Source organism: Gymnoscopelus braueri (assembly GCF_963280865.1).
Source record: "Gymnoscopelus braueri genome assembly, chromosome: 13".
In the NCBI taxonomy this organism is placed as follows: Eukaryota; Metazoa; Chordata; class Actinopteri; order Myctophiformes; family Myctophidae; genus Gymnoscopelus; species Gymnoscopelus braueri.
This window is the reverse complement of record NC_137615.1, coordinates 24,229,227-24,257,151: the sequence shown is the minus strand read 5'-3', so window position 1 is coordinate 24,257,151 and position 27,925 is coordinate 24,229,227. Positions and strand designations below refer to the sequence as shown.

Below are 27,925 nucleotides of genomic sequence, written 5' to 3'. Positions count from 1 at the left end.
TTTGAAATGCTGTTTCAATGTATTTATTCAGGAGCATAACTTTACATGGGGCAGGGGAAACCTGTGCATACATTTCTGATATTCCAATCTCTGCTTCTCTTTATCTCTATGTACAAAATACACAAATGGCACCTAGACCAACCCTGATAGTTCCATTTCTTCCAGCTAAATGATATTTATCAAATGCAATGACATAGCATTTCATTTTCAAAATAAAAAAGGGGGAAAAATACAAATGTCTTGAAATGAATGAGTGAACAGTGTTTCATACAGTGTTGCAATGCTGGCAACTAAGCTGTCAGTGTACAAGGAAGCTTGACTAAGTATAAACATGCTTCTAAACTGCAAAAACGAACCAAAGCTGAATATATTTGTAAACAGTGCTGGGGGAAAAAAGGCTTTCATTTGAAACAAGACATACAGCTTGTTTCCAGGTAATTGTTGTTGAACCTGCAGTTGCACTACTAAAGAGTAATGTTTCTAAGATTTATCACAATGGTATCTTGTCTGAAAGCTATAGCACATGCCCTCTTACAAGCCTCACTTCTCATATGCCCTCTAGTCTCATAATTATCATGCACTGTCACTCCCTTATTATTCCCTCAGGTCAGAGCTATTGTGGCCAAATTCAATATATCCTGTTTCAGAGTCTCTGTGCAGTCTGCCTCTCTGGCTAGTCTACGCAGGCAATCTCCAGCAGAGGTGTGAGGGGAGGGCTGAGGGGAACCCTGACACCCCAGCAGGAGTAGCAGGCAGGCCTTGCCCAGGCCTGGAAAACTGTACTGCTGGGAAAACCAGTACGCCTGGGGAGCCCAGCAACTTCCATCACTGGCTTTTGTAGAGCAGGGAGAATCCTGAGCTGCTGGGTCCAAAACCTGCCGAGAGGTTTTCAATGAGTTCTTTGGCGATAACCTTAACGCTTGCGGAGTCAAGGACTTGTCCATGATTGACATACGGCTTGATTTGGTAACCAGACGGACACTGGTGATTGGCGTCACGTCTGCACTTGACTTAAGAGCCCTGTTGATCTTGTTGTGTGGTCCAGGGGCAGGTGGCTGTTTGCGATCTGTTTGGTGAGGGGAATCAGATGCAGGATTGCCTGGTTTCTCCATCTGTCCATTTCTCCATGAATATTCTGGCTCTGGCTCGATAACACTCAGCTCCAAACTGGATGTACGATTAGCTAAGCTCTCATCAGCAGACTCCCCTTCTAAGCACTCTCGGTCCATGTTACATGCACCGCTCTCCCTGTTTCCCATTGCAGCTCCACTAGCAGACTTAGTGAAGCAAGACTGGAGAAGAGAGATGCAGAGATCTTCCGCCTCCCTCTGCAGCTCAGTCACCAGGAATCTACACGCTCCAATCATCATCTCACCTATAGGTGTGCTCTGGAAAGTCTGCTCCTCCATTAAGTGCTCCTCTGTGACCTCTGGGCAGATACCCGGACCCTCCAATGCCAGTGATCCCAAAACCTCACATCGTCCTCTAACCCCCGTCTCTCCATCTTGTTCTTTTGTGTTTTCTGTATCCGTGGCCAGGCGACAGCCATGCAGGTAATGTAGTACTGGTAGCAGCATACCTCTGTTAACATCCTTAATAGGGATAACTGCACCAGTGCTGCCTTGTGCTTCTCCAAATCCACCCTTCAAAAGAGCCCTGAAGTACTCGGACGCGACTGCATCTGTTCCTTCCATTCCAGCCAAGACATTTCTGTTGGCTGACACCTGGGTCCCATCGTCCAGCAGGAAGAAGAGGTCGAAGGTTGAGTCTTGGTAGGGACAAAATCTATCTAGGCGAGGCTTTTTCAAGGGAGGGGATGAACATCTTCCTGTTGCACCATCGGAGAGAGCTTTGACTGAACCAAGTGTCCTTGGCTGTCGACTGTCTAGCTCTGTTTTGGGGCCACCCATCAGGCTAGACAGGCATCCAATCAGGAGAGAGCAGTACAGCGAATGGGGCTGAGAGGCAGGGGCTAAATGGGGGGAACTAAAACAATCAGAAAGACCACAGTCAACAGCCTTGTCTTCCTCATCCTCCTCATCACAACCCAGGGGCTGCAGAGCCAAGCGTAGCCCACCATGATCCAAAAGAAGTTTCTTCAAGAAAGCTTTGTTGCTATAATGGGAAAAAAAGAGGATATGTCAAATAGCTGAATATAGAGGTAATCTAGCTAATTGTGTGTGGCAAAACCTGATTATTATTGAACACATTTTATCTATTTTGTACAGTGTTTCACACTGGCTTTATCCCACTACTCACCTGCTGACTAGTGGCAAAGACAGTGCACAGGTCATCTTGTCTGACTCTGAACCTGAGAGGATCATATGGGCCAGAACCCCAGAACCAAACCCAGACTCACATTGAACGCGCAGATTGTTGAGTAGAGCAACACCTACAAAAAGACAATCACCAATTATATAACTACTATTTTATTAAAGGAGGAGTTCACCCCAAAAATTACTTATTTTCTATCAATTACACACCCCATGAAGCCTTGATTTCATGGATTTTTGTGGCATTCCTAAGACAATAATTTGATGTGTATTTCCGGTAGGAGACACAAATAATCTACTTTGTGTCTCCTACCGGATACATTAGCCGGTAGGAGACGGGATCAAATTATTAGCTTAGGAATGCGACAAAAACAAAAAAGAATCCATGGATTCAAGGTTTCATAGGGTGTGCAATTGATAGAAAATAAGTCATTTTTTGGGTGAACTCCTCCTTTAAGTGGTCCAGAACTTGTGTGTGAACATACACTTTAAATCCTCAGTGTTCATTTAACTCAAACTCAAGTGTACAAATGTAACCAAATTGACCCTTACGGTTACATTAGTAGTACAATCCGACTACAAATGTATTAATTAACACTGAGGATTTTACTCTGTACAACACTTGAGATCTAGCTTACCAAGCTGTTTAACTTTGGCTTTTACTCGTTTAGTCTGCTTCTCCCATCTTCCTGGCAGTTCCTCTCTCTGACAGAGATAGTGACGAATCAGAGCCACTGAGCCAGTTCTGACCAGCGCCTCCAGGCATAAAGGGTTGCAGCTCAGTCGGCACATCATGCGGAAGCACCTAACACTGGGATCCTTGTGGCGGGTGAGGTAGAACAACAGGCCAGAGACTGTCCCCGAGTTGATCAGCGAAGTGCTGGGGTCAGTGGCGTGAGAGAAGCGCGAGAGCAGCAGCAAGATGGGAGACTCAGGGGCCCAGGGCTCAGGGTGGTATGGGTTGTAGTAGGTCGAAGCAGGTCGGGGTGCTGAGGGCGGGGTCTCCAGAGCAAGCAACAGGCGGGCTGGCGTATGGACCCGGGGCCTCTTCTTGTGTGATGAAGAGAACTTTGATGGGGAAATGGGTGTTTGGGGGGTTTTAGTGGGGGAGGACAGAGATGAGGGAGGGGAGAGTTGGATTTGAAGCGAGGGTGTACTGGAGGACTGCGAGGAAAGGATGGAATCAGGCTGTGGGGTGGAGGCAGACAGAGCTGGGCTTTTAGATGAGCATGATGGGAGAGGCTGGGGTGATGGTTGAATGTGTTTGGGATTGAAGGAGGGGGACTGACAGGAGCTTTTGAGGGAGGAATCAGGGTTTGTGGAGGATGTTTGAGGAGATGCAGAAGGCTGGATCTGAAGACTCCCCCAGTCTCCTTCAACTCCAGATGGAGACTCAAGCAGGTCCCCCTCAGATGTGATCAGACCCTCAGATACCAACCAGGACCTGGACAAAAAGGCACAAACTATGATCATACTGTTATAGAATCATTTGGAGTGAAGATCAACAAGCAAGATGGAAAAAGGTGTTTTGTGTGTGAGTCCTATGTTTCTATATGTTTTTCTTCACTAACCTCAAACTTAGAAAACTGGATGATCCAGGACCCTGGTCCTCCCTCCTGTTCACCTCAGTTGGGAAGTCAAAACATTCAAAACAAGATGGGGACAGGAGCTCTGAGGGAGACATGTTGGAGGTAGGATTTCCATCAATCTTCTCAGAAGATGTCTCCTCCCCTTTAGCAAATTCAACCAGTCGAGAAATTAGCAGAGGGACCAGCCCTAATTCCTGCATCTGTTCCAGGGCAGATTCATCATAAATAAAGTCAGCACAGGCAGAAATGGCTAATCGGGAAAGTGGATGATTCTGATGTCTGGCCAAAAAAACAATCAGCGCCTCCAACCCACCACTTTCCGTCACTTTGTAACGGTTCACAGCTTCCTTGCAACACAAGCAGAGTGCCCTGAGGAAAATGCCAGACTTACTAAGGGGGTCTCTCTTAACCTCTCCAGTGAACTTCTGAATGACCCCCAGTGACCCCATAAGAGGACGTAAGCAGCCTTGGGAGCACATGTTGGCCAGGGTTTTCAGTGCCAGCTCTTCAAAAGGACTGTCAGACTCCTCTGATGCCATGACACCAAGTTGCGCGACGACGCCTGAGCGGGAGACCTCGCGGGCGCATTGGATGCTACAGCCCCGGGTTAGCTCATGAATGGTCCGGAGAGCTGCCCGCCTCAGCCCATCTGGGTGTTCTGGAGCAATGAGTGGAGCCAGAGCAGTTAATGTCCCTTGAGTGAGCAGCAAGAGGCGGTTAGAGGGCGTATCAGAGAGGTACTGCAGGGCACGGGTAGCTGACTGAGCACACAACAGTTTAGGACATGGGGCTTTGGCCGGAGTATCTGTCGGGGAGGATGGGGAGGAGGACAGAGAAAGACAGAGGAGGAGAAGGGAAACACCACCTGTAAATAAAATGAAAAAAAACCAAAGAATTCGTCACCAGAACGTACACAACAACCTTTTTGATGGTAAAACATAGTATAGTTGGACCAAAACATTATGCAATAAAACTAGGAATTATTATGATGCGGTATAAACTTACGGTCAAAGTGGCTTTGGGGTTACAAGAATTTACTAGAACATAACATCCATGATGTAAGGCGTCAACCAACCACAGAAAAAAATGTGGCTGACCTAATCAAATCAGAACTACTGTTTTGGTAAATGTCAACATTGACATTTGCAAACATACCAGCAGTATGGATGAGAGCTGAATTCTCTGGATCCATAGCCAAGTTCCCCAGAGCCCGAGCCGCTCTGTTCTGAATGGTCTCTGTGGCAACATTTCTCTTCAGGATATCAACTGAGGAAGGAAAACAATTAAAACCATACTGCTGTTAAGTGTCAAGTCATCTTTATTTATATAGCACATTCTCAGGGTTCTTTAGTATTTATATGATTGTATTGTATTTATTCAGCTTTGTGCAGTTATGTGCCCTTATTAATGGCTTGATTTGTATCAGTGTGTGTATCTCCTGCATATTGGCCAGTGCATACTTGTAAAATAGACTTTGTTTCCATGTATTTTTACTGGTTAAATTTTATTTTTTATATATCACATTTAAAAACAACAACAGTTGACCCAAAGTGCTTTCCAATGAAAGATGACCAGTAACAACAAAATAGTCATAAAAGCAAATTAAAAAAAGTTAAATCACAGTAAACTGTAGCTAGTGTGCTGGCTACAGTTGGCTTTTATAATAAATGTGTTTATATATATATATATATTAGTCCCTCTAGCAAGAGGCAGGGCTCAAAAGTTCACATTGTCGGTCAATGCAAACCATTTGGTCCTGTTGTGTCTTGGGTGTAAGGAATAGCACAGCCTCAAGGGACCACTAGCAGGGCTCTTCTTGTTATGTTGTGATATCTGACAGGAAGGATTGCATCTCAGATGTGATTATAAGTGTTTCAAACAAATAAGTATTGTTTATCCTTCTCTCAATAATAAATACATTCTCCACATTTATATTTTCACTTACCCACAACAGTTATTCCATCAAGCTTACGAACCTACAATGAAAATGAAATAGAAACAAATGTATGAAAGGAAATAGTAATCTCTGTGAAAATACTAAGAATAAAGCCTACATTATCTCCTTGAACCATCATCTCCTTACATCTCACCTCAACACGCGTCTCTAACTCAGTGCAGCAGTTGGCAAGAATACTGAGAGCCAGGTCCAGGGTCTTCTTGGAGCACTCAGGGTGCTTGAGAAGGTTCAAGAGGGGTTTATGTCCTCCCTGAGTTCTGAATCGGGCAATCCCAACACAGCCACCCTTGATGTGCTGCGTGCGGATGGCCACCAGCGCGCGCCACTGGGCAACTTTGGTCCTTTTATCGACCTCTTTGCCCCCACCGGTCTCTGTGTCTACCGACTCGTTCCTCTGGTCCTCAGCAGCTGAACAAGACTTGGACAGGTGATACAAACACCAGGTCAGCGATGATTCTGGGGATGATGAACGCACCTCTCTGGAGGGTCCTCGTGTCTGTTTCCTGGTATCTTGCGCAGGTGACGCGGCCATGATGTCACTGCCCAGCAGATCCCAGATTCACTTCTTATTTTTCCTCACGCCACTTTGGACTGATATGGATGCCACTGAGCATCTGTAAAAACACAATGGAGGATAGGAAATGTTCATTTTACTTCAAATGATCAAGTGCTAAACATTTTTGTTGAAAGCTCTACTTTCTTTCATTCATGTTGTTTTCAAATGTTACAGTTGTAATGTGGTTCAAAACACGGTTGACAAAAACTACAGATACCAGCATGAAAAAGATAAATTGTACCACCTGACTGCTCTCTCGAATGTGCTGATGGGAGATGTAGTTCCAATACGTCCGGTCCACTCCCTAAAAAAACAGGCCTACATAGTGAGGAGGCCAAACGAACGTTATACTATGTAATAGAGGCGCGTTGCTCAATTTAACATATTTGTTCACTTTACTTGAATAATTAAATGCCTATTTGATCAATGTATTGTTACCAATGGCCGAATAAATTTTGTGAAACAAAATGCAATCGTCTTGGTTAGCCGCTAACGCCATCTTTAGCCAAGCAACAAACAAGGGGCGGTAGGGGGAGGGAGTTACGCAAAAGGGGGTGGGTCGATGGTATTTATCATGGGCTTTGTAGTTTAAATTGTATTCCAACCCACGGCTTGCTTCGTGTATTTTTCCCATAGTAAACTACATGTTCCATGGTAGTGAAACAAGGTCTCGCGTGTCTCGTTTCCCGATGCATGCAGGGATTGTAGTTTAGATGACACACTCAAGGCTTGAACCCCACTATGGCGATAACTAAAAAGAACTGCATTTTCCAAATTCCTTGGTGAGGTTGTTATAATCATCGCTTAGTTGATGCGGAAACATTCATCGGTGCCACACAGAGGTTGTTAAACTCTACGCTAAATCTGCGACTGATAAAGCCAACAACTTTTACAGCGTCCACCGCAGTTTAATAGCATGGAGATCATAGAGACCATTGTGGGAAAAAATGTTGAAATAGAAGAAAATGAAACAGTGGTGTCAAACATGGACCACGAGACAACAAAAGCAGGTTAGTGAATCCACCAGATCACATCTGGTCAAAGCATGCGAGGAGGGCTCGATGAGTTCATGCCGAGTCTATTCCTACTAGTTACATTCATGTCAATCATAAGTGATATATACCATGATACATTTACTATTATTAATCATAATCCAAAAAAGAGCAATAAGAGTAATAAATAATGCAGGATATCGGGACCATACACACATATTGTTTCTTCAATCACATCTTTTGAAGTTCAAGGATATGGTCATCTTTAAATTAAAACACTACAGGTCATGTATAAAGCTAGATATAATCAATTACCGGGAAATGTACGAAGCAAATTTTTGGATAAAGAGGGGGGATATAACCTCAGAGGACCACTGAACTTCAAGAAACATGTGATGAAAACAGATCTTAAAAGAATGTGTATCTCTTCTTATGGAGCCACCCTATGGATTGGGTTAGAGGATGAATTAAAATATTGTGAAAACATACATAAATTCAAAGTTAGACTAAAGAGATCTATTTTCGATAGGTACAGAAGGGAAGAAGAGCTTGATTGAAAGTATGATGTAGTGCTATATAATTACATTATATAATTATATTAGACAGTAGAAATGGTTATAATATTGTAATTGCTGTATTGTTATATCATATTATATCATAACATATTATATTAAATGATGTGTTAGGATATGTTGTTATATATTTGCAATTATACTATATACTATCATATTGTTACTATACTATTGCTATTGTAATATTGAATTATATTATAATATACAACATACTATTGTATTATATTGGGATGTATATACCACATACCATGTATATATGTATATATATATATATGTATATATGAATAATGTAAACGTAAGTAAGTACGCCATGGGGCGTGCTTTGTGATTAAAAAAAATAATGAAGAAAAGAGAGTTGTAAGACTACAGGGCAGGGCCCGACAAGCCTAGTGCTTCTCCCTAGCCCCTATTCGGACTCTTGGACACTGCTGAGAAAATAATAATAATAATGAAATGTTATTTGTTATGTTTGTGCCCATTATCCGAAAAAGAAAAAAAACTGAACTGAACTGAACTGAACTATACATAGTTGGACACATCCAATACATAAACATTACAACCATACATTAATTGACCAAACAGAAGCAATTTATGCGTTTAATAAAATCAATTGACATAATCCATTGTTGCTTTCTTCTCTCTAGAATTTGTATGGACTCTGCAGGCCACATGGCACCTAGTTAACATCCGTCTTGAAATGGACCAGGCTTTTGATCAGCCAGTGTGCAAGAAAAAGAAACTTTGGGAAATGGTGGCAGAGAAGGTCAATGTAAAGTTTAGGGAAGCAGGAAACACTGATGTGACTGCTAAGGCTTACGAGTGTGACCTCAAATGGAGAAACATGTTGTCAACATACAGGAAGAATGCTGAGAGAGCCAAGAGGCTTGGAGATGGCAGTGTCCACTGGGAGTTCTTCAAGGCCATGCATGAAGTACTGGGCAAGAGCAGGGAAGAGATAGAAGCGCAGCGGAAGGCCAAACTTAATGGGACTAAACTGGGCAAAGCCATAGCCAGCAAGCGGTTCACCCCTATTCTCCCTACACCTCGTCTTATGGCTGCACCCTGTCCCTGCCCCTCTCGTCCTCCACAGGATGTTCTGCAGCTGTACCTGGAGCTACAGGAGAGAAAGATGAACATGTGGGCCCAGCAGAAGGCCCTTGAAGAGAGGAAGATTGAGGCTATCAACAACCTGGCACAGGCCATTGCTAGTCTGGCTCAAAGTAACAGTGTTCAGTTGTCAAAGGATGGACATTGAGCAAACTGCACTGAGCTTCCATGTGTTTGTCAGCATTTTAAGACAATACACTATGGAATAGGTTGAAATTGTTACACATTTTTTAGTCTTTGTTTAATCTTGGAACATTATCTGGGTTTATTTCTTCGTACTCATTTTTATTACAATGGCATGGGGTTAGCTTCAGGTGTCTAATAAAATAACAAGCAAGGCATCCTACCACTACACCAGACATTGATTGAATATGCATACACATCCCTTCAAACCTTTTCCAAGAAAACAATTGGAATTGAACAAAAAACTGTGCTTGTAGTTTCAAAACTACAATACATAAAGATAATAAGTGAAACATAAAACCAAGGATGATTATACTGAACATTGCACAAGATGAATTGCACTAGTTGATTACAACATAATGTCCTCAAAGCTATGGAAGAAATTTGTTCTGCATCCAATCTCGCTGGTTGCAAATTAGTCCCAAGATATGATGGATATCATCATGGTGTCTTATTTTTTTATATTTCAAATCAGTGGCTGAAACAGTGATGGGATTAAAATCATTTATTTGTTATTACAATCGCAAGGTCGTTCCCAATCAACTTGGTAGTTGGTCTGCTGATGTAATGCAATATTATGGATGCAATGGCTTCGAAGACATGGGGGATTCTGTTAATTTATTTCTATAAAACACAATAAAAAGTCCATAGTCATCACATCCTTTGAGAGTCCAGCTCTTTATACAACAGGTCTGAGATGGCCTCCCGTCTGTCAATACCCCCATCATCTACCTCCCCCTCTCCTTCCTGGATGCTGCCTTCCTCCTCCACGTCTCCTTTGACCACTTGCCCTATGTCTAGAAATACATTGTGCAGTATACAGGTAGTCAACACAACTGCTCTGGCCCTTTCATAATTGCCTGTGTCCAGATGCCTGAGCCTTTGAAATCTAGCTTTCAGGTTAGCAATAGCTTGGTCTAGAATGTTAAAATGGTTCTCCAAAGTCTTGTTGAAGAGATTCTCCCTTGCTCCATGACAAGCAACATATGGTGTTAAAATCTGAGTAGTCAGGGGGTACCCGGCTCTAGCAACTAGGCATGAACCTGGAGGCATTAGTTCAGGGTGCTGTTCAAGTCTGTCTCTCAGAGTACTGGCCTTGTCCATGTCTGATCCCTTGCTGATTCTACAGTGCAGGAACCGGCCTTTGCCATCACACACTAGCTCCAGGTTTAGCCAAGAGTCAGGGTGAGCCTCCTTCTTCATCCTCTTCACCTCAGGCACAGTGCTCTCCATATCATGTCCCCCTCTAGGCAGGCGGATCGGGATGTGGGTGTGCCCCAAAACACCCAGAACCTTGGGGACACATTGGTCTTCCAGCCGCTCCGATTTTCCCAGTAGATTGGACAGAGGGAAAACGGCATCAATAGACTCCCTCTCTGTAATGAGAGAGACACAACAGTAACCATAATCATTCGTTGCCACTTATCCTTTTTTTTTTGTCTAGCACTATTGGACTATGTAGGTAGGACCCAAATTGAAATTGTCATCACCCACACAAAAGAGCAAACTTACCAACTGGCCACCTGATTTGTTCTTTCTCCAGCATGTTGACACGCTCACAAAAGGAAAAGAAGATCCTGTGGATGTTTCCCTTCTCCAGACGGAATCGATTAGACACAGAGCGATAGGTGATACGCTTGGAAAGGAGTGCGATGGACAGGAGAACCGTGTGTGATAGGGATAAGCGGGCTCGTCCAGCCAGACGAACCCTGTTGTGATTCGACTTGGAATTCTGAAGCAGGTCTGCAATGTGCTGAGAACAGAAAGAACAGTCAGGGACACAGTTAGCTGTAGTATACAACCCTCGTAGACGTATTTATGATTCTGACGTTTTCAATCTACGAGAGTTGTAGGGTTCACGCCCCATGGAGACCTGGACTTTCTGCGCTATGCCCCGCAAAGTACTCCAAACGTGTACAAATTGAAAATAAAAGGTGCTTACCTCAAAGCCCCAAATGTTAACTACTTCTACGGAGTAGTAGTTTAATGTAATAATCCATATCTTTCAATAAAGAAGTGTTTTAATGCCGTCTGTGGCCGATTCTGTCGGAAGTTCCCAATGGGCGGTAGTGACGGGAAGTGAGGGGGCGCATCCGGTGAAACCCGGAATTACACTAAAAGTAAACAGGAAGTAAACTAGGGTGAAAAAATGGCGTTCGGCCACAGACGGCATTAAAACACTTCTTTGTTGAAAGATATGGATTATTACATTAAACTACTACCCCGTAGAAGTAGTTAACATTTGGGGCTTTGAGGTAAGCACCTTTATTTTCAATTTGTACACGTCTGGAGTACTTTGCGGGGCATAGTGCAGAAAGTCCAGGTCTCCATGGGGCGTGAACCCTACAACTCTCGTAGATTGAAAACGTCAGAATCATAAATACGTCTACGAGGATTGTATACTACAGCTAGGACACAGTAGTAGTCTGACTTCCATGTGTATATCAAGCCGTTATACGATAATCACCAAACCACATGATGTTTGGGACATGCTTACCTTAATTGCATTACTATCAACAGTGGCAAGTGTTTCTTGGAACCCAGGTTCCTCTTCAGGGGAATCCGACATTGTTGTCGCTTCTGTGGTTGATGAAACTTGAAGAAGCTCTGTGGACGTCTGGGTCTGGGGTGGCACTAGCTGCAGGTAAAGAGTCGCCGTCTCAGCTCGAACCTTGGCGATGAGATCTGCTTCCAGCATTTCCTCAACTGCTTGGTCCAAACGTTGTTCCAGTTCACTATGGCATAAAGGCTCCCATTCCCGTTCCATCATATCGAGCACGGCTCTGCCTGCTGACTGAATATGATCACTGATATCCATTCTCCCGTCGGCGAAAAAGTCAGTTGATAAATGACACGACAGTCTGGCAAAAAGGCGTTTGCTTGAGCTAAACAAGTTTTAGTCAGCTAGCTAAATCGGCTATTAAACTGCTAATCAGGCATTAAAGGTGACCAAGAATTCAGAACCTAGTCTATCAAACTAACGTAAAACGAATACTAATGTGTGCAGATATGCTTCTTCCACGGACTGTTCCATGGCCATGCGTGCGTGTTATCACAGACTGAGACTGGGTTGACTACTAAGCCCCACCCACGGGTCTAAAGCAGTGTAGGGAAAACAAGCGCACCTATCCTTGCTCGAAAACTAAACAATGAATGGGGCCCATTCACAACATCGGGAAGCGTCCCTACAACAAACCACAGTTCACAGGGATATAAAACAAATGGCTGTTTTAATGTTAACTAAAAGTCAGTTACAGGTGCAGCTTTGATCACGTCCCATTTTAAACAAACCGCAATTTAAATTCATTGCAATATCTCGTCTCAATTAAATCCTAGTCATGAACTGGTAAAACATTCAAATATTCATTTAACATAGTAAAAAAAAAAAAGGAAAACAATCCAGCTTAGTTTTTAATTCAGAATTTAAATGTATATAACATTTCCTTTTTTCAATTCTCCTTTGGTTCCACGGGAAGAAATATGACAATTAGAGTAAGTAGTGTTTAACACAAGTTTCTGAATAATGGACAGTAAATCTGTGGTCAGAGGGAAATGCGTAGTTCCAAAATCATAGGCACAGTTCTACAATGTCTTTTGATTATGGTGAGTGAGATCTCATCAGCTCCAATCAAATGCTGGAGAAGAATATACCTTCTATATTTACTAGTAAGGTAGATTGAGATTCAGAACCACTTAACAGCAATTTTTGATCGCTACTACGCCTGTCAGTCATTTAATTCTAAACTTTCATGTCTACGTTTGGACAATGATAGTACATAGACGGACTCACTCTCTGAACCAGGTAACAGTGTAGCTGGCATGATCATGAGTCTGTCAGAGAGGGTAACATTACATTATAGTAACTTCTGAGACACTACAAAGAGAAACTGTAAAACAATACAATTTTTGATATGAAAGGAAAATTTCAACAACCTTTATCTGGTATCTGCTTATGTGCATTCCTACTTTATATTATTCTGATGCCAACAAATGAATCAATTTTATTTCAGATTGGTTTCATGCACAGGTTCTCTAAAATGAAACTAGTAACATACAGATGCACAAAACTCCTAGCTACTGTTGCAACAAATACAACCAGGCCAAAGAGTAAAATGTTAAATCCTAATAGAAACAAAAGAGAAAAAAAAAGAAAAGGAAAAAAAAGTCACTCACCCACTGAGCCCCCCAAAAACAATAAAAAAAACACAAGTAAGGCTACAATAACCTTACCCTAAATAAAGACTAGAATTAATTAAATAAGAGGTACAATTCTTGTGTTCAGCCTTTACCAATCCCATGGATGACTGACAGTGTTGTGACAAATCCGTCAGGTTATCTTAGAAGGGTGTGAATTTATCAATTTATCTAACATGCGTTCATACATTTCAGCATCAATGTTTTTGTTTGACACCCCTAACTCATTCAGAAAAAGGGAATCCGTATTGGTAATTTTTCTGATGAGCTGAAGATCCATAGTCTGTAAAACTCCCCCAAGGCATCACTTCCCACATTTCACCAGTTCAGGCCCCCCCCCTCCCATCCCCTCCCCCCCATGCTTCCTTCTTTCCTTCACTGTACAGCCTGTTCGTTGGCTGTGCTGCCCGAGTCCTGAGGTTTCATGACGTCAGGAAGCTCTGGGGGGCTAGAGAAGGTCTCAATCCTCAGCTGCTCAAATGAATCATCTGGGAAAGTGAAGAGGTAGAATGACAAAACAGACACAGAACAGCTGCAGTGTTAATTAACAAACTAAATGAGCAGAGCAAGGGGAAATTGACATATCAAGAATGTGTGTGTGGAGGGTGCTTTGAATTTATTTAAATAAATTATAAGTTTCAATTGAGTCGTTTTGCAGATGATTTTTTGTTTAGTTTATATTCTTCTGAACTTTTATTTTAGTTTGTAGGTTCTTTCCATGTCTGGCTTCAGCCGTCTGTCAGTAGTAGATGATAAAATTAAGTGTATAAAAAGTAAGTAAAAGAGTAAGTAAAATTAAAACAAAGTTATAATAAACTTTCTTTTAACTTTACTTCCTCTCATCCACATTTTTTGAGTGCTCAGATATCCTCTTCCTTTTTAAGTCTACATTCCCGTCGATCCTAGAAGCACGTTCAATATACATATACAAGACCATCTCCTTTGACCACCCGTTTTTTTCCCCTTAGAAACAAAAATGTTGAGATGTACTAGCTAACTAAACTAGAAAATAACAGGCCTAGTTAAGACTTCACAACTTACTTACAAATTAACATTCATAGGTAAGGGCACACAGTTCTTTATACAAGGATTCTTAAAATGCTTATGTTGTATAACAATGTATCTTACCACCCAACCGGAAAGATAATCCAACAGTGGCTGGGGCCTGGGGTCTGGCAGTCTGATTTGTGAACCCACAGTCTCCAAGTGTTTTACTATCATCAAGCAACATGTCATCCTGGTATGATAAAAACAAAAGAACAGAGGATATTGGTTACAGTACAGCCGGATCATTAAATGAATGTGCACCAGTCATGTTTTCAATAGCCGGGCCTCTGGTTAACTCTTTTCACTGCCAGTTTAAAATACATAAATGAGTCGCCCACTGCCAGCGATTTTTGGTTTTCCTTACATTTTTCAACTAGTCACAGAATATTTATATCCATTATGATTGATCCCCTGGCGGTTGCTAAACACGGAGGGTTTCACTGTGCTTCTGCGAGAGAAAAAAATCATTGCGACCCCCGGTCGCTTGTTACAGGCCAATATACTGTAGCTTGTCTCGTCAAAAATGCAGGGAGAAAAAAAAATTACAGCCGTTTCCCCACATACGCTAAGCAGGAAGGGAATGGTGGTGTAGATCTTTCGATCACGTGATCTCCTGGATCTGTGTGACTTGAGGATGAAAATGGTCACTCATATCATATGTTAGAGAACAGCGTCAACTGGTGGAAAACGGGGTCATACCTATGTTCCCCGGGTTCTATGTTCCCCACTAAGGTTAGGGTTAGGTTAGGTCCTCTATTCCCCGCTCTCCCTAGGAAAGCGGGGAACATAGGACCCGGGGAACATAGGTACGGTCCCGTGGAAAACCACTGAAAACGAAAGTCGTCCAAGGCAGTGAAAGACTTACGGCTTACAGCAAGTGCAGAAATGCAGTTTTTCCGAACATGGTTGATAGTGTTAAGAGTGTTTCAGGTTTTGTGAGACAACGCAACAGATGAAGATGAGTTATTCATGAAACCTGTATGATGCCAGTTTTAACAGGGCAAACTACTATCTCAGTCACAACGTCAAATTCCTTGCATGTGCAAATATATGTGGCAAAATAAAAAGGTTTCTCACATTTCTACTAGAACAGATGTACTAAACTAATGGTCCACAAGCCAGTAAATGTTCAGCCCTCAACTTGACAAACTGCTGAATGAGACGCTCCTATCAATTGGATGATTTTCAGTCTCTAAATTGACCTCTTTTTAAACCAATCGATGACACTAATATTTATAACTACCGTACATGCTTGTGTCATTCTAACAGTAAACAACTAAAAGCATGGTAATTACGATGGAACAGACTGATCATCGCATAGCAATGACATCCTCAAAACTGCGACAGTACAGACATTAACCAATGCTTCAGTGTGAACATTAAATACTTATTCAAGCAAAGAGACAACTGTTACTGTTCAAATTGACAAATTTACGTTAGTACATACTTTTTTTGCTTTATCTGGCCCAACATTTCTCTTTATCATTCTTAATGCCAATGGAAGAAGTAATGCAATTACAATTCAAGAGCACTTGGAAAATGTCAATACAGAGTAAATAAATAAAATCAGGATGAGAATCTGACGAGAAATAAATAAATAAAACAATTATCTGTATCAGGCCTAAAGATCCTGTCCGGAGCCCCCTTATGGAGGATTTACAGACAGGATCTGACGGTGTACACCACAAAGGAAGTGGAGAATATCAAATCTATGCAACCGAACCTTCTGACTGTCATGTAAATTAGAAGCCTGGAGTAAGTGTTGTGTCAGCAGACCCCATTTGGCTACCATAAACACTTAATGCGACTTTGTTTGTTTTTCCCCGGAGTCCCCAAAATGACGAGTCGAGGTAAAAACGGTGGCAAATCTAACAAGCCAACATTTCTTTGATGTATATACACACACACTGTAATTCCCCATAGGTTTGAGGAGTGTGAATCACATTGAGAGACAGAATCAGTCTGGTGTCTCTACTTATTAAGCTCTGGCTCAAGTATGTGTGTATGTTATTAGGAATATATGGCCATATTATTGGGCTTGTTTTTCGAGGTGAGATTTGGCTTATTTCTCTCCCACGATTTGCTTTGTTTTTGTAGGTGGGTTGGCTTATTTCTCTTACAAGAGTTGGCAACACTGTTTGTGCCCTGTCCTTGGCCAAGTGTACTTAAAGCCTGTTCTAAACAATGATAGGGAAATGTAACACTGTTCACCACTAGTCCAGAGTACATCGTTTCTGATTTGTAAACACACCCAATTATTTAACCAACCAATCAAAAAAATAATCATAATTTTAACATCTGAGGTCAAGCTCATTTCAATACCTGAATGCTGAGGATTTCGTCCAAGCACCAAAGTTCATGCTAATTTTACAGACAGACAGCTGCTCTCTGGTTCTTCCCGTGTTAATAGTCCAATCAACAACTGCACAGCGAAAGAAACATGGAGCTAACAGATAGTGGGTTTTTATTAATGTGCTAGTGTTTTTTCTGAAGTTGCTACAGTAAATAAAATTACATATCTAAAACCTCTTCAGCGCCTTTGAGGTACAAGCGAGATGTTTTGGCATTTCTGCCAACTGGCTTAAAGGTTTAATGACATTCACTTTTACACCACATTCAAAGTCTTTGTCCTGGTCCTTCAAAAGTGTACAAAAAGTTTTAAGTAAAAATTCCATTCCAGTGATCCATGGCAGGTGTTTTACTCTCACATTTCTAAAGCCTTTTCAACTGCAATGAAAAAATAAATCTTTGCCTGCGGGTGTCGCTGGTGAGGGATTTTGCCTGTCAATCATCGCCTCTGCTCCGCCCCCCCCAAAGGAAAGGATAGGGGAGGGGCGAGGAGGAGAGTGGGCGGGATTAATCGACTGTGACCTCACTGTCGAAGGGCCAAGCTCAGATTACTTTTCAACCTAATTATTCAGAAAACCCCAGACCACAGAAAATCCACTGAATGTTCTAAGTTCAGGTTTTTTGGGTGTAATTGAGGTCATAAAACCCCAAATAAAACATTGAAAATAAAAAAAGTGAAAATGAATGTCATGACACCTTTAAAAAAAATACAAATGTATTAAGTCTGACACTATAATGCTCACTACTTTTGAAAGACTAACTGGGAAAATGGTTTGAGAATGTAATTGTGTTAGTTATAAGTCGACTTGTTTCTATAATGGAGGAGCAACTTAGAATGTTGAATGACCAGGATATATACTGGTCAGAACGCCAACACAGATGAAGCCAATTGGATGAACCAGAGACCTATGTAGCACACGACAAATGGCAGAACATTCTCAAAAACAACACTTATCACCAGAGGTTGATAGGAATGGCAATGGATGAGGTGCATATTGTCGTTCCAAGCTTACAAGTAGGGTCAAAAAAAGGTAAAGAGTTATTTACTTGCGCACACACTGGGGCGTTACATTTCAGTCATGCTGACTTTATTTGGGTAAAGCACAACATACAACTCAAGGATCTGTGCCCATAGGTGCGCTTTTATTTAACAGATTTTCATGTTAATCAAAAATCTGTTTTGAGAGATTACGTATAACATACCTTATACAGCCTCTGTTCCTCGGGCGCCTTCTTTAAGATACCTTCCACAATGCGCTTCAGCTCATAAACCGTGGTCGATTCTTTTGCATCTGTGAAGATGGTCGTCTTGTGACGTCGGATCATTAGAAACACATCCTAGAGGGGGAGGTAATGTTATAACACTTAAGTTAGATCTGAAAGCATGACTAATCATTTTTATATATATACACTTTTTTTTGTACGGCTGTCTGATTTCACTAGAGTAAATAAAAAATATTTGCAAAAGTCTGGTAGGCTAAATTTAGATTGTGGTTGGTTAGTCTGTTTATCATATAAGTCAGATAAGTAAGCAGGTAGTCAGACTCAACCATAACGTCAACACTAGCCTATAATGTGTACATCTAGGTGGCTGTTAAAACATCAAACAACATATTTTAAGGTCCACCAACCACTGTGGCCAGTGAACTAAGTGGCATTTTCCGTCTGGAAGTCACGATGAATAAAAGAGAAATTGGTTTGAAGTCTGCAGTGAACAGTACAATAGAAATGACATAGTATTCTGTAAATTGCCAGTTTATCATTGAATAGATAGATGAAGATTTCCAGAAAATAACTCATCATAAATTACCGTCTTGCATCTGTGGTTTCTAGTTTTACAAAGTGGTTGCCTTGCTCTTAATATCTGAAATATTAGTTGAACTGGCAATGATTGGGGGTATATCATGTGTAGCCTCCTCTATCAACTCTAGTTTTTGGTGGACATAACTACCTAATATGCTGAATATAAATGATGTAAATGCTTTGTGTTAAATTATGTCCCGAGTGCTCAAGCACTAGTAGAAGTTCCAGCTCCAATCTGGCACTGGCTGAACTCAAACTAAAATATTTAAACCCTCATCCGTGAGTGGAGATGGTAAATGATTCAGTACTTGGGCCACTGGTTCTCAGTGTGGGGTCCGGAGACCAGCTATCAACAAAAAACAAATGCAACTCCCGAGTTCGCAAATGGAACCATTTGCGAACTCTCAAAGTTCAATTAACACCATTTTTCAGTGTAGATTGGAGTCCCAGAGATAGGGGGAAAAAAACATTAAATGGGGGTCTGTGGCTTAATAATTATCAAACTGGGGTCCTTGACATGTAAAAGGCTGAGAGACTCACTGATCTAAGCAACCAGCCAATTAAACAGTTCTACCGGATCCCGATATGACATAAGTGTAAAATCAAGAATGCTAATATTTCTACTAGCTAATCAAGCCATATTCGACAACTGGCAAACAATGTAGAATGTTGCATAAACTTTAATTCTGCACCATCTGGGTCAGTTTCCATTTGACTTAGGCTGTAGGGTGTAGCAGTTGAGAGGCTAAAGTTAATGCTAGCATTTCGGACAGACTTACTAAGCGTTAACTTTTAACTAAGCTATAAGAGGCCTACATACATGGTTAACACCGACTGACACTGTGTGTACTCCATTTAACATTATGGCTAGCTAAGTTAGTTGAAATGGCTACTTTAACAATAACATCAACGGGTTATTATTATGTTAGCTAGTTCGGTTAGCTTAGTGCTAGTTTGGCTGTTAGCTGGGAGCTAGCTAAACAAAGACATCAGCGTCTGGATAGTGGTTGAATGGAACGAGGTGAGCTCAGCTCGACACCGCACATTTCAAACACACATATCGGTCAGAAAGGACAACGTAAGTAAGACTTTTCGCTGAGCCAAGTTGTGAAATGACATGCAATTTCTTTTTTCGAACACTCACCATTGCTTTCGGTTGGTTGCACACTGCGCCGTTGAATGTCGATTGTCGAGTGAGCGTCTGTTGAGAAAAATGCTATATCCGGTCTGTGATTTCAAAATAAAAGACATTTTGACCAGTGTGTTCCTTAAAAGCTCCGGCCAAAATGTATATAAGTGGTTTATGTATGTTTTGTAATAGTAACAACGAAATCAAATCAAAATCTACAAAGTAAGTACCAAGTAGTAACTAAAGTTTTCAAATAATTGTAGAGGAGTAAAAAGTACATTTTCCTCCTCTGAGATGTATAGTGGAGTAGAAGTAAATGTACTGAAAACTGGAAATGCTCCAGTAAAGTGAAAAATACCTCAAAATGTTAAGTAATAAGTACAGTACATGTATGATATACTTATATAGTTACAACAGCTGCTGCCAGGTCCAAATAGTTGACTGTAACCGAGCGTGATATCACCCCTTATTTTTAACTCTATGGATCACCCCAATATTTCCCCTTGTGCAAAACAAATTTGCAACCTCACCCTTTTATTTTGTATACAATCGAGTATCTGTAGTCTTGTGGCTGACAACTTGACGCAGCTACGGCTGCTATCTTTTAGTCAACGTATCCCATGCTGCACCGCGACCATCACAACAGCTGTCAAGAGGTTCAAGAATGAACTGCTATTATTCCAGGAGAGGGCAGTAAGTGATTATCGAATTAATACCTCACTCATGTCATGGGTTATCAGTCAAATTGAGTAACATTTTTGATTTGCAAGTCGGCAAGAGGTGACAAACCGGAAAGATGTTCATTTATGCAATATACAAATCTTTAAAAAACATATATATATACACACACACACACACACACAACATAGGAATCACAAATTCCATTAATAGTAGTTTCATGCGAAACAAATCATAAAAAAAACTTATATACCCCACAGAAGAGGTCCAGCCGTGTGATTATATATATATAAAAATATCACTGTTATAGACTACATATATTCACTGTTAGACTGTGCAAACATTCACTGAGACCAATTGTGTGTGTGCCAGAATTAGGGCTGGGCAACATATATAAATCTAACCTTATATACAGTACATACACACACATTTCCACATCTTCTTTCCACAGTCTATACTTTTCAGAATTTCAAGGGCCACACTAGCTCAAGCAGTTATGTCATCAAAACTTGAGTTCTGCAACCTCAGTGATAATGTCCCATGTGGACAGACAGCGTTGCCACTCGAATGAATGAACTTGGTGGTGGTCTTGGATGGCTTAAAAAGCAGACAAGACTAAGTTTTCTCCCTGTCCTACCTGAAGGACCCCCCCCAACAGTTCAGTCGAAAAATAAGTATTGGTTGAGTCTGTCCCTAAGTATTATTTCTCATTGATTCCTCCTTGTTCCTTGTTCAAACTTCCAGGTGACCTGGATTACGGACTACTTCACCAGCAAGCCATAGCAAGTCAGCCTGACATACGGCCCTATACACCTCCAACTTCCACTTCAAACCGAGTACATGCCACCTACCTAATGCGACAGTGACCGCTTCCAGCCCAAAATTGGGAAGACCAAGAAACGTGTGATGGGTTTCTGGCAGAGTAGAGAGGCCCTCAAATCCCATCTCCATCCGGGGTATAGACAATAGACATGGGGGACACCTACAAGTTCCTGGGTGGGTGTACATAATGAGCAAACTGGACTGGACTAACAACACTGAGGTCCTCTCCAGGAAGGGACAGAACAGGCTGTTCTTTCTGAGGTGGCTCAGGTCCTTCAATGTGTGCAACAGGCTGCTGCACGTTTTACCAGTCTGTAGTAGCCATTGTCTTCTTTGCCTTTGCATGCTGGGGGGTGGGTGAGGGGTAACATCAACACAAGGGATGCCAACAAACATAGCTGGAGTTTAACTGGATGAAGCGCTAACCCCTCCATCCTCTCTTTGATGAGCTGGCAAGAATGAGGAGCACATTCAACCACAGACTCATCCCTCCTCAGCACACCAAAAAGGGACATGGCCAGTCATTTTGTCAGCTGCCATCATCACTTGACTCCTATGTGAACGTCCAGACCTGCGCTGAATATTGACTTTTTGACAACTGACTCCAGCCAACGCTGGCACACAGAGTACTAGGATTTACATTGCCGAACATTGACATGCTTGTTTATAGACTGTACAGTACATATATCCAATGTTAATAGACCTTTGATAAACTCAGAATGTACAAACTGTATAATTATTCTGATACAGTTCTTATATTCATTCAGATACTCATTAATAGTTCATATTAATTTATATATATATTAATTGTTGATAGACACAATTCAGTCATACTGTATGTATATTCACTGTTGATAGACTGTGCAAACATTCATTAAGAGACCCATTGTGCGTGTGCCAGAATTAGGGCTGGGCGATATTTCAAATCAATATCACTTATATTGCAAACTTTTGACAGATAAAGATTAATGAACGATTATTTAAAAAATAATGAAAATAGCAGATCTACAAGCTCACAATGTCTAATTTTGCGATGAGTAGACCAGCTCATCGCCAAATTAGCTTTTCACAAATTTTGTACCAGAAAGTATCACTCAGACTAATCAATTTAGTCAATTATTAAAATAAAACAATTGTGTCGATTCATTGATTTAGAAAATATACCGTACATAAAAAACCTTGCTTCAATTATTCAATTAGACATTTATTGGTTCTAAATATTGGTTTTGATATATTGTCAGTTAATTGCCCAGCCCATTACTATCTAAGCCTTAGCCTAACTATTTTTTATTTTATTTTGTTTTTACTTTTACCTGTACCTCGTGTTTTAACTTTGTTGCTATTGCTGCTATGATACCTGCATTTCCCTCCGGGAAACAATAACGGTTTAGTTATCTAGCCATGATTTTATATATTCCATTGTCTTTCTTACCCCTAATGTCAATCAAGATTTCAATTAATAGTCTTTTGTTGGAATGCGTAGTTTGTCCTACTTGTGTTTTATGCACATCAAAAAACTGTTTCCTTGAAAGTTTGACAAATCAATTAACCTAGATTTATCCTATTCATACTGTAATGAGACAGTTATAAGAGGCCATGTTTACTAAAAATCCTAGTCCTACCTGATTAGGTAGCGTCCCTGGAAATGATAAAGAGCCATAATGCAGAATTTCATCTCAACAATAACGTACCTCCTCCTAATGCAAGAACTAAAATATTAATGGTTTCTTACTCTCCACAATAGATTTGACAAAACGGCAATCTATCTTTGGAATCACAGAATTCAATAAAATGGAGTGAAACAAAATGGACTAGCTTTAGCAAATGAAACTGATTACAACAACTTTAACTACTTCAAAATGTTTTATTCAAATGTAGCAGGCTCCAATACCCATACCAGCCTTACTTGGAAAGGAGAAGTGAATCGGTAACACTCAATTTCCTCAGAAAACACAAAACTATATGACCAGTGTCCTTGGTAGTGTAGAAGATAACGTGGAAGTCCACAAATGAGAGAAGGACGATGTCATTTTATCGTCTTTCCCTCCAGCCCTCTCTCCTACTGTATGTTCACATTTGTCCAGCCAAATTGGTCTTTATTTTGGTCATGACAACACTAGAAACAAAAACAAAATAAAATATAATTTTAAAACAATATGGATAAAATTATTTTTGTATTTATTGATTTATTGTTTTTAAAATACTACTCAACTCACCCAATCCAACTGAAATATCTAATGAACAACAAAAGCACTGTCCTGTATCTTGGAGTAGTCATACTGTGAAGCAGAGTAGAAAGAACACATTTTAAAATGTCTCCCCCACCACCACCCAAGTCTGCTTTTCAAAGACTGAGGCTATGTTGGAATTAGGACTTACATTCAGTGCCCTGGGGGTATGAACAGGCTGCAGTCCTTTACAGCAAAGCATTGAGAAAGGCCTCTCCTTGGTCTCCGAGTGTTCCTTGAAGCACAGGCTGAAGACCTTGGCAGGGAGGTGCACGTCCCAGTCAGCTCCATGCTGCATTAGATCAGCTACCATACTGTTGGGACATAATGATTCAGATGTAGGAATGTGTCTCTGAATCCAAGCTGTACTGTATCAATAATTCACAAAGTGCTGGGATCAAAGACCTGTCAATCAAGTGCTGTGTGACCAGGTCCACAGTCCCAGTCTGTCGATGATGGACCACAAGAGAGAGACTGATTTTCAGCATTTCTTTCAAGTCTCTGTTGATCTACAGGAAATACATTCACAGTTCATTCTTATGAAAGTCAATATTATAGCAACAGCATGCAGCATTACAAATAATGTATGTAAAAGATGCATAGGAACAATGACATGGCCATGGGAGCTCACTTCTTCAACTATGTCCTGAGGTAGTCGAGAGAGTATCCTAAAAGGGAAGCCAAAGTGAGAAATGATGACCTTGATGTGTCCTGCAATTTGTGAGGAGACACACGACTGCATTGGCAGGGCTTCCAACCACTTAGAGTAGTAGTCTGTCACAGTCAAAATGTATTTGTGTTCATTCAGCGTTGCAGGCAAGGGTCCTCTGACATCCACACCAAGCCACTGCCATGGCTTTTTCACCTAAGGGGAGGTAATTATAATGTGCAGTATAGTCAAATTCTGAGTGTTCATTTAACTCTGAGAGGGTACAAATGTAACCAAATAAGTAAGGGTCCATTTGGTTATATTTGTGCACTCTCTGAGTTACAAAGTGATAAATTAACAGCACAGGATTTTACCTTGTAGGAGTTACAATTTGTAACCCCGTACTGAAGGGTCTTGGAGAGCAAAATGATGTTAAAAAAAAGTGCCTACCTCTATTATGTTTCCAGATTGTTCACAATCACACTGCATGGGAAAATGCACAACAGCATTTGATGAAGCAGCAGGAAATATGAGCATTATACAGTATGAAGTAAGCTCCATAGAATCAGGTTAAAATATACATAACACACACACACACACACACACACACACACACACACACACACACACACACACACACACACACACACACACACACACACACACACACACACACACACACACACACACACACACACACACACACACACACACATATACAGTATACTATATACTGTATATAGGACAGTGAACAGCAAGGCGGTCATTATTGAGAAATGATTTTCGAAAGGCTGATTCAGGACCAAGACCCGAGGCGAAGGGGTATTGAATCACCATGAAGGGATTTATTTCTCAATAATGACCACCTTGCTGTACACTAAGCCGCTTACTACACGGCTACTTAATAAAATAAATCAATCTTTTTAAATAACGACAACATTTGTATTGATTTAATTGCTTCAGTTAAAATAGTCCAATACATTATACAGTTGCTTGTCGCAGGTTTTGCAAATGGGCTTAATGTGAACGGTCTGTAATTGGGCAGTAGTCCGCTATCGAGAAATAATAGACAGCAGAATGTTATGACCAGTCACCAGTGGTGGAAAAAGTACTCAAATGTTTTACTTAAGTAAAAGTATCAAGACTGCAATGTAGAGCTACTCTGTTACAAGTAAAAGTCCGGAATACAAAAGTATTGGTATCAAAATGTACTTAAAGTACGAAAAGTAAAAGTACTAAAATGTTTGAAAATAGCAGCTCACAAAGCGTCGCATTGTGAGCTTGTAGACCGGCTATTTTCAAATAGCCTAGGTATAAAATAGGGCTAAAGTGGTAAATGTATGTTTTATAATGTAATAATTGATATCTGCAACGTAACTAGTAACAAAAGTTTTCAAATAATTGTAGTGGAGTAAAAGTACAATATTTGCCTCTGAGATGTAGTGGAGTAGAAGTAAAAGTACTGATAATTGGAAATACTCCAGTAAAGTGAGTAAATGTACTTAGTTACTTTACACCACTGGTTGTGACTAACCAATCAGAATAGAGCATTCAACCAGCATCACAAACTTATACTTACTTTGACATTATGATCTGGAGCCCACTGAATATCCTGTTGATAGATGTACATGGTTACAAATTAAAATGGAGCCCACTGAATATCCTGTTGATAGATGTACATGGTTACAAATTAAAATGGAGTACACTGAATATCCTGTTGATAGGTGTACATGGTTACAAATTAAAACGCCCAGTTACGTGTATGGCTGTGTATATGGAATGCATTAAATGTACGTAATATCACAGCTGTTCTAGGGCTAGTACCACTGTTGATATCTAATACCAATTATTTTAAGGTTTAGTTACTTTTTTCACCTTTTTTCATTAATTTGATTCAAATAGTATTTTTATGTTTTTCCTCACTGAATATACAGTACAATACATAGTCTATGTTGTGCTTGTGTGTATGTGTACGTAGTGATTGTAGGGGGGTTGGGGGGAAAGGGGTGAGATGGGTTGGGGGTCTTATTGTAAAATGTTTGCACTTCTCATGATACATACATTCATACATTCATGTATTCATACATACATTTGTACAATCTGAATAAAATAAATATACAGCCAAATGTATTGTATCAACTCACATACAGTATGCAGCCTTTACCTGTGGTTTACAGTAATCACCATGAAAGAAATATGGGAAGGATTCAATCTGCACCAGCGCTTCATCTGTTATGATAGACCATTTGACAACCTTCTTAGGGTAACTGATCCATAAAAGCAGAAGAAAACAATGTAACGATTATGAAAAATCTGTGGATTAGATATTAAATCAACAATATCTATTAATATCTACATCATTGCTAAATAAAACACAAAAAGGTCTGAGCCATGATTTACCAAAAACACTCAAAAGACAATAAGAAATCGGTATCAGATGATGCTCACCGTGGAGTCTGTTTGATCGCCTGGCATGGCCCTTTGTTCTGTATAGCTGGCTTTCCATTTGATGTAGAAGAAGCAGGTCCCTTTGTTTAGAATACAGAGACATAACATTTCCAAGTACATTAGGTTACGTTAGGTAACAACTAACAGCATTGCTCCACTACACACTATGACACATGAGATTGAGAAGTAGACATTGTTTAGGCTAGCTGTTAGTTCTTCAATGTTAAATTAGCTTTATAATGACAAGTACAGCACAGATTAATAAAACATGTATTCAAGTCATGCTGTATGACATTGGAGCTAATTGTTTAAATTGGTGTGGCAAACTAGAACACAGTTGATCACCAGTAGTCTGTTTAATATGAACACTTTAATAAAAGCAACATCTCATTACCTTATTTCTCCTACTTTTTGGGTTGATGGCAGCCTAATTTGGAGAGAATTACAGTGAGGGGGTTGTAATAATACTGTACAAGAACCTGAAAGTACCTCAGCTTCCTTATTTGACAGAACGGATCAATTGCTGTTAGGATACAAATAAATATGTATTAAATTAAGCCTATACAGGCATGTGGCAATCTTCCCAAAAACATTTAAATACTTTATATTTTCAATGAAAACAGTCTTCTTGGCTTAATTGACGTCTTCTCCCATTCATAATAGTTTTGATGGTCGTACCTTCCTTTTCTCCTTGTGCTCTGGGAACGAGAATATGGTGGGCACTGCAAATTCTCGAAGTTTTACAAATCTGCCTGATCTATCAATGTCCTGATCCTCAAAGTGATCGATGCACAGCATATGTAAATGAGAGGGTTGCCAATCTTCCTGCTTCATATTGATGAGCCATCTTTTGAGTCTTTGAGGACTGTGCAGTGGAAACCTAGACATGACAAAACATTAGATGAAATTAATCTTAAACGCAGACAGCATTCAAACACATTGCCAACGAAAATGAACCACAATGAACACTTAATTTGGCAGTGAGTACATTTCACTATTTACCAACTGAAATGGGGTACCAATTGTTTTGCCGTCGAACACTGCACTTCAATAACAGACGAAAGCATCTCAACCCACAGACCACCGAACGTTTTACAGATTAGACTCAGCTGAGCTTACTTTGGCATAGGGACATAAAATACTTACTTAAAAAACTTCACACTGGTCCGTGTCTTATTTGTGCAGTTAAATGCACTACATTTACGCTGCCTGCCCATTTCGAAAATAACTTTAACATTACAGAGTAAGCCAGACAAACCGGATGTTGTTATTTTTGTCTTTTCTTCGTGTGATCATGTATTGCAATAGTGCCCCTAGTGGAAAAAGTACCCAAATATTTTACTTATATA

At 40.6% G+C, this 27,925-nt stretch overlaps 5 protein-coding genes across 5 annotated transcripts; 1 reads left to right on the top strand and 4 right to left on the bottom strand.

Annotated features, from left to right (window-relative positions):
* Window positions 1-40: 40 nt before the first annotated feature.
* Window positions 41-6,869, bottom strand: armc5 (armadillo repeat containing 5). Its single transcript, XM_080447239.1, has 8 exons — window positions 6,620-6,869; window positions 5,953-6,433; window positions 5,808-5,838; window positions 5,018-5,128; window positions 3,845-4,727; window positions 2,912-3,717; window positions 2,260-2,392; window positions 41-2,115 (listed from the first exon to the last, which is right to left on the bottom strand). Exons 2-8 carry the CDS (start codon window positions 6,349-6,351, stop codon window positions 603-605), a joined length of 3,876 nt encoding a protein of 1,291 aa, XP_080303365.1. The 5' UTR covers window positions 6,352-6,433; window positions 6,620-6,869; the 3' UTR covers window positions 41-602.
* Window positions 6,870-7,105: 236 nt separating this feature from the next.
* LOC308098935 (uncharacterized protein) lies at window positions 7,106-9,194 on the top strand (the record flags this gene model as incomplete). The annotated part of the gene is made up of 2 exons (XM_080447410.1): window positions 7,106-7,385; window positions 8,584-9,194. The coding sequence occupies exons 1-2, from the start codon at window positions 7,292-7,294 to the stop codon at window positions 9,192-9,194; spliced, it is 705 nt and encodes a 234-aa protein (XP_080303536.1). The 5' UTR covers window positions 7,106-7,291.
* Window positions 9,195-9,867: 673 nt separating this feature from the next.
* LOC308098934 (uncharacterized protein) lies at window positions 9,868-12,280 on the bottom strand. Its single transcript, XM_080447409.1, has 3 exons — window positions 11,727-12,280; window positions 10,742-10,982; window positions 9,868-10,605 (listed from the first exon to the last, which is right to left on the bottom strand). Exons 1-3 carry the CDS (start codon window positions 12,045-12,047, stop codon window positions 9,884-9,886), a joined length of 1,284 nt encoding a protein of 427 aa, XP_080303535.1. The 5' UTR covers window positions 12,048-12,280; the 3' UTR covers window positions 9,868-9,883.
* Window positions 12,281-12,440: 160 nt separating this feature from the next.
* elob (elongin B) lies at window positions 12,441-19,890 on the bottom strand. The gene is made up of 4 exons (XM_080447338.1): window positions 19,767-19,890; window positions 18,023-18,157; window positions 14,552-14,660; window positions 12,441-13,911 (listed from the first exon to the last, which is right to left on the bottom strand). Exons 1-4 carry the CDS (start codon window positions 19,767-19,769, stop codon window positions 13,799-13,801), a joined length of 360 nt encoding a protein of 119 aa, XP_080303464.1. The 5' UTR covers window positions 19,770-19,890; the 3' UTR covers window positions 12,441-13,798.
* A 3,223-nt stretch (window positions 19,891-23,113) lies between these two features.
* LOC308098326 (uncharacterized protein) lies at window positions 23,114-27,832 on the bottom strand. The gene is made up of 12 exons (XM_080446638.1): window positions 27,723-27,832; window positions 27,255-27,456; window positions 26,971-27,003; window positions 26,577-26,656; window positions 26,293-26,395; window positions 25,708-25,740; window positions 24,579-24,611; window positions 24,111-24,344; window positions 23,885-23,988; window positions 23,631-23,793; window positions 23,468-23,530; window positions 23,114-23,367 (listed from the first exon to the last, which is right to left on the bottom strand). The coding sequence occupies exons 1-11, from the start codon at window positions 27,791-27,793 to the stop codon at window positions 23,486-23,488; spliced, it is 1,101 nt and encodes a 366-aa protein (XP_080302764.1). The 5' UTR covers window positions 27,794-27,832; the 3' UTR covers window positions 23,114-23,367; window positions 23,468-23,485.
* Between the last annotated feature and the right edge of the window lie 93 nt (window positions 27,833-27,925).

Coding starts and splice junctions, on each gene's coding strand:
- LOC308098934 (XM_080447409.1), bottom strand. CDS start 12,047: ATGGATATCAGTGATCATATTCAGTCAGCAGGCAGAGCCGTGCTCGAT. Junction 10,983..11,726: donor TTGATAGTAATGCAATTAAG/GTAAGCATGTCC, acceptor TTCTGTTCTCAG/CACATTGCAGACCTGCTTCA. Junction 10,606..10,741: donor ACAAATCAGGTGGCCAGTTG/GTAAGTTTGCTC, acceptor CTCTCATTACAG/AGAGGGAGTCTATTGATGCC.
- armc5 (XM_080447239.1), bottom strand. CDS start 6,351: ATGGCCGCGTCACCTGCGCAAGATACCAGGAAACAGACACGAGGACCC. Junction 3,718..3,844: donor TCCAGTTTTCTAAGTTTGAG/GTTAGTGAAGAA, acceptor CTTTTTGTCCAG/GTCCTGGTTGGTATCTGAGG. Junction 2,116..2,259: donor TCTTTGCCACTAGTCAGCAG/GTGAGTAGTGGG, acceptor TTCCCATTATAG/CAACAAAGCTTTCTTGAAGA.
- LOC308098326 (XM_080446638.1), bottom strand. CDS start 27,793: ATGGGCAGGCAGCGTAAATGTAGTGCATTTAACTGCACAAATAAGACA. Junction 27,457..27,722: donor ACCAGTGTGAAGTTTTTTAA/GTAAGTATTTTA, acceptor TGTCATGTCTAG/GTTTCCACTGCACAGTCCTC. Junction 25,741..26,292: donor GTGATTACTGTAAACCACAG/GTAAAGGCTGCA, acceptor ATCTATCAACAG/GATATTCAGTGGGCTCCAGA.
- elob (XM_080447338.1), bottom strand. Junction 14,661..18,022: donor AGGAACAGAGGCTGTATAAG/GTATGTTATACG, acceptor TTATCATACCAG/GATGACATGTTGCTTGATGA. Junction 13,912..14,551: donor ATTATCTTTCCGGTTGGGTG/GTAAGATACATT, acceptor TCACTTTCCCAG/ATGATTCATTTGAGCAGCTG.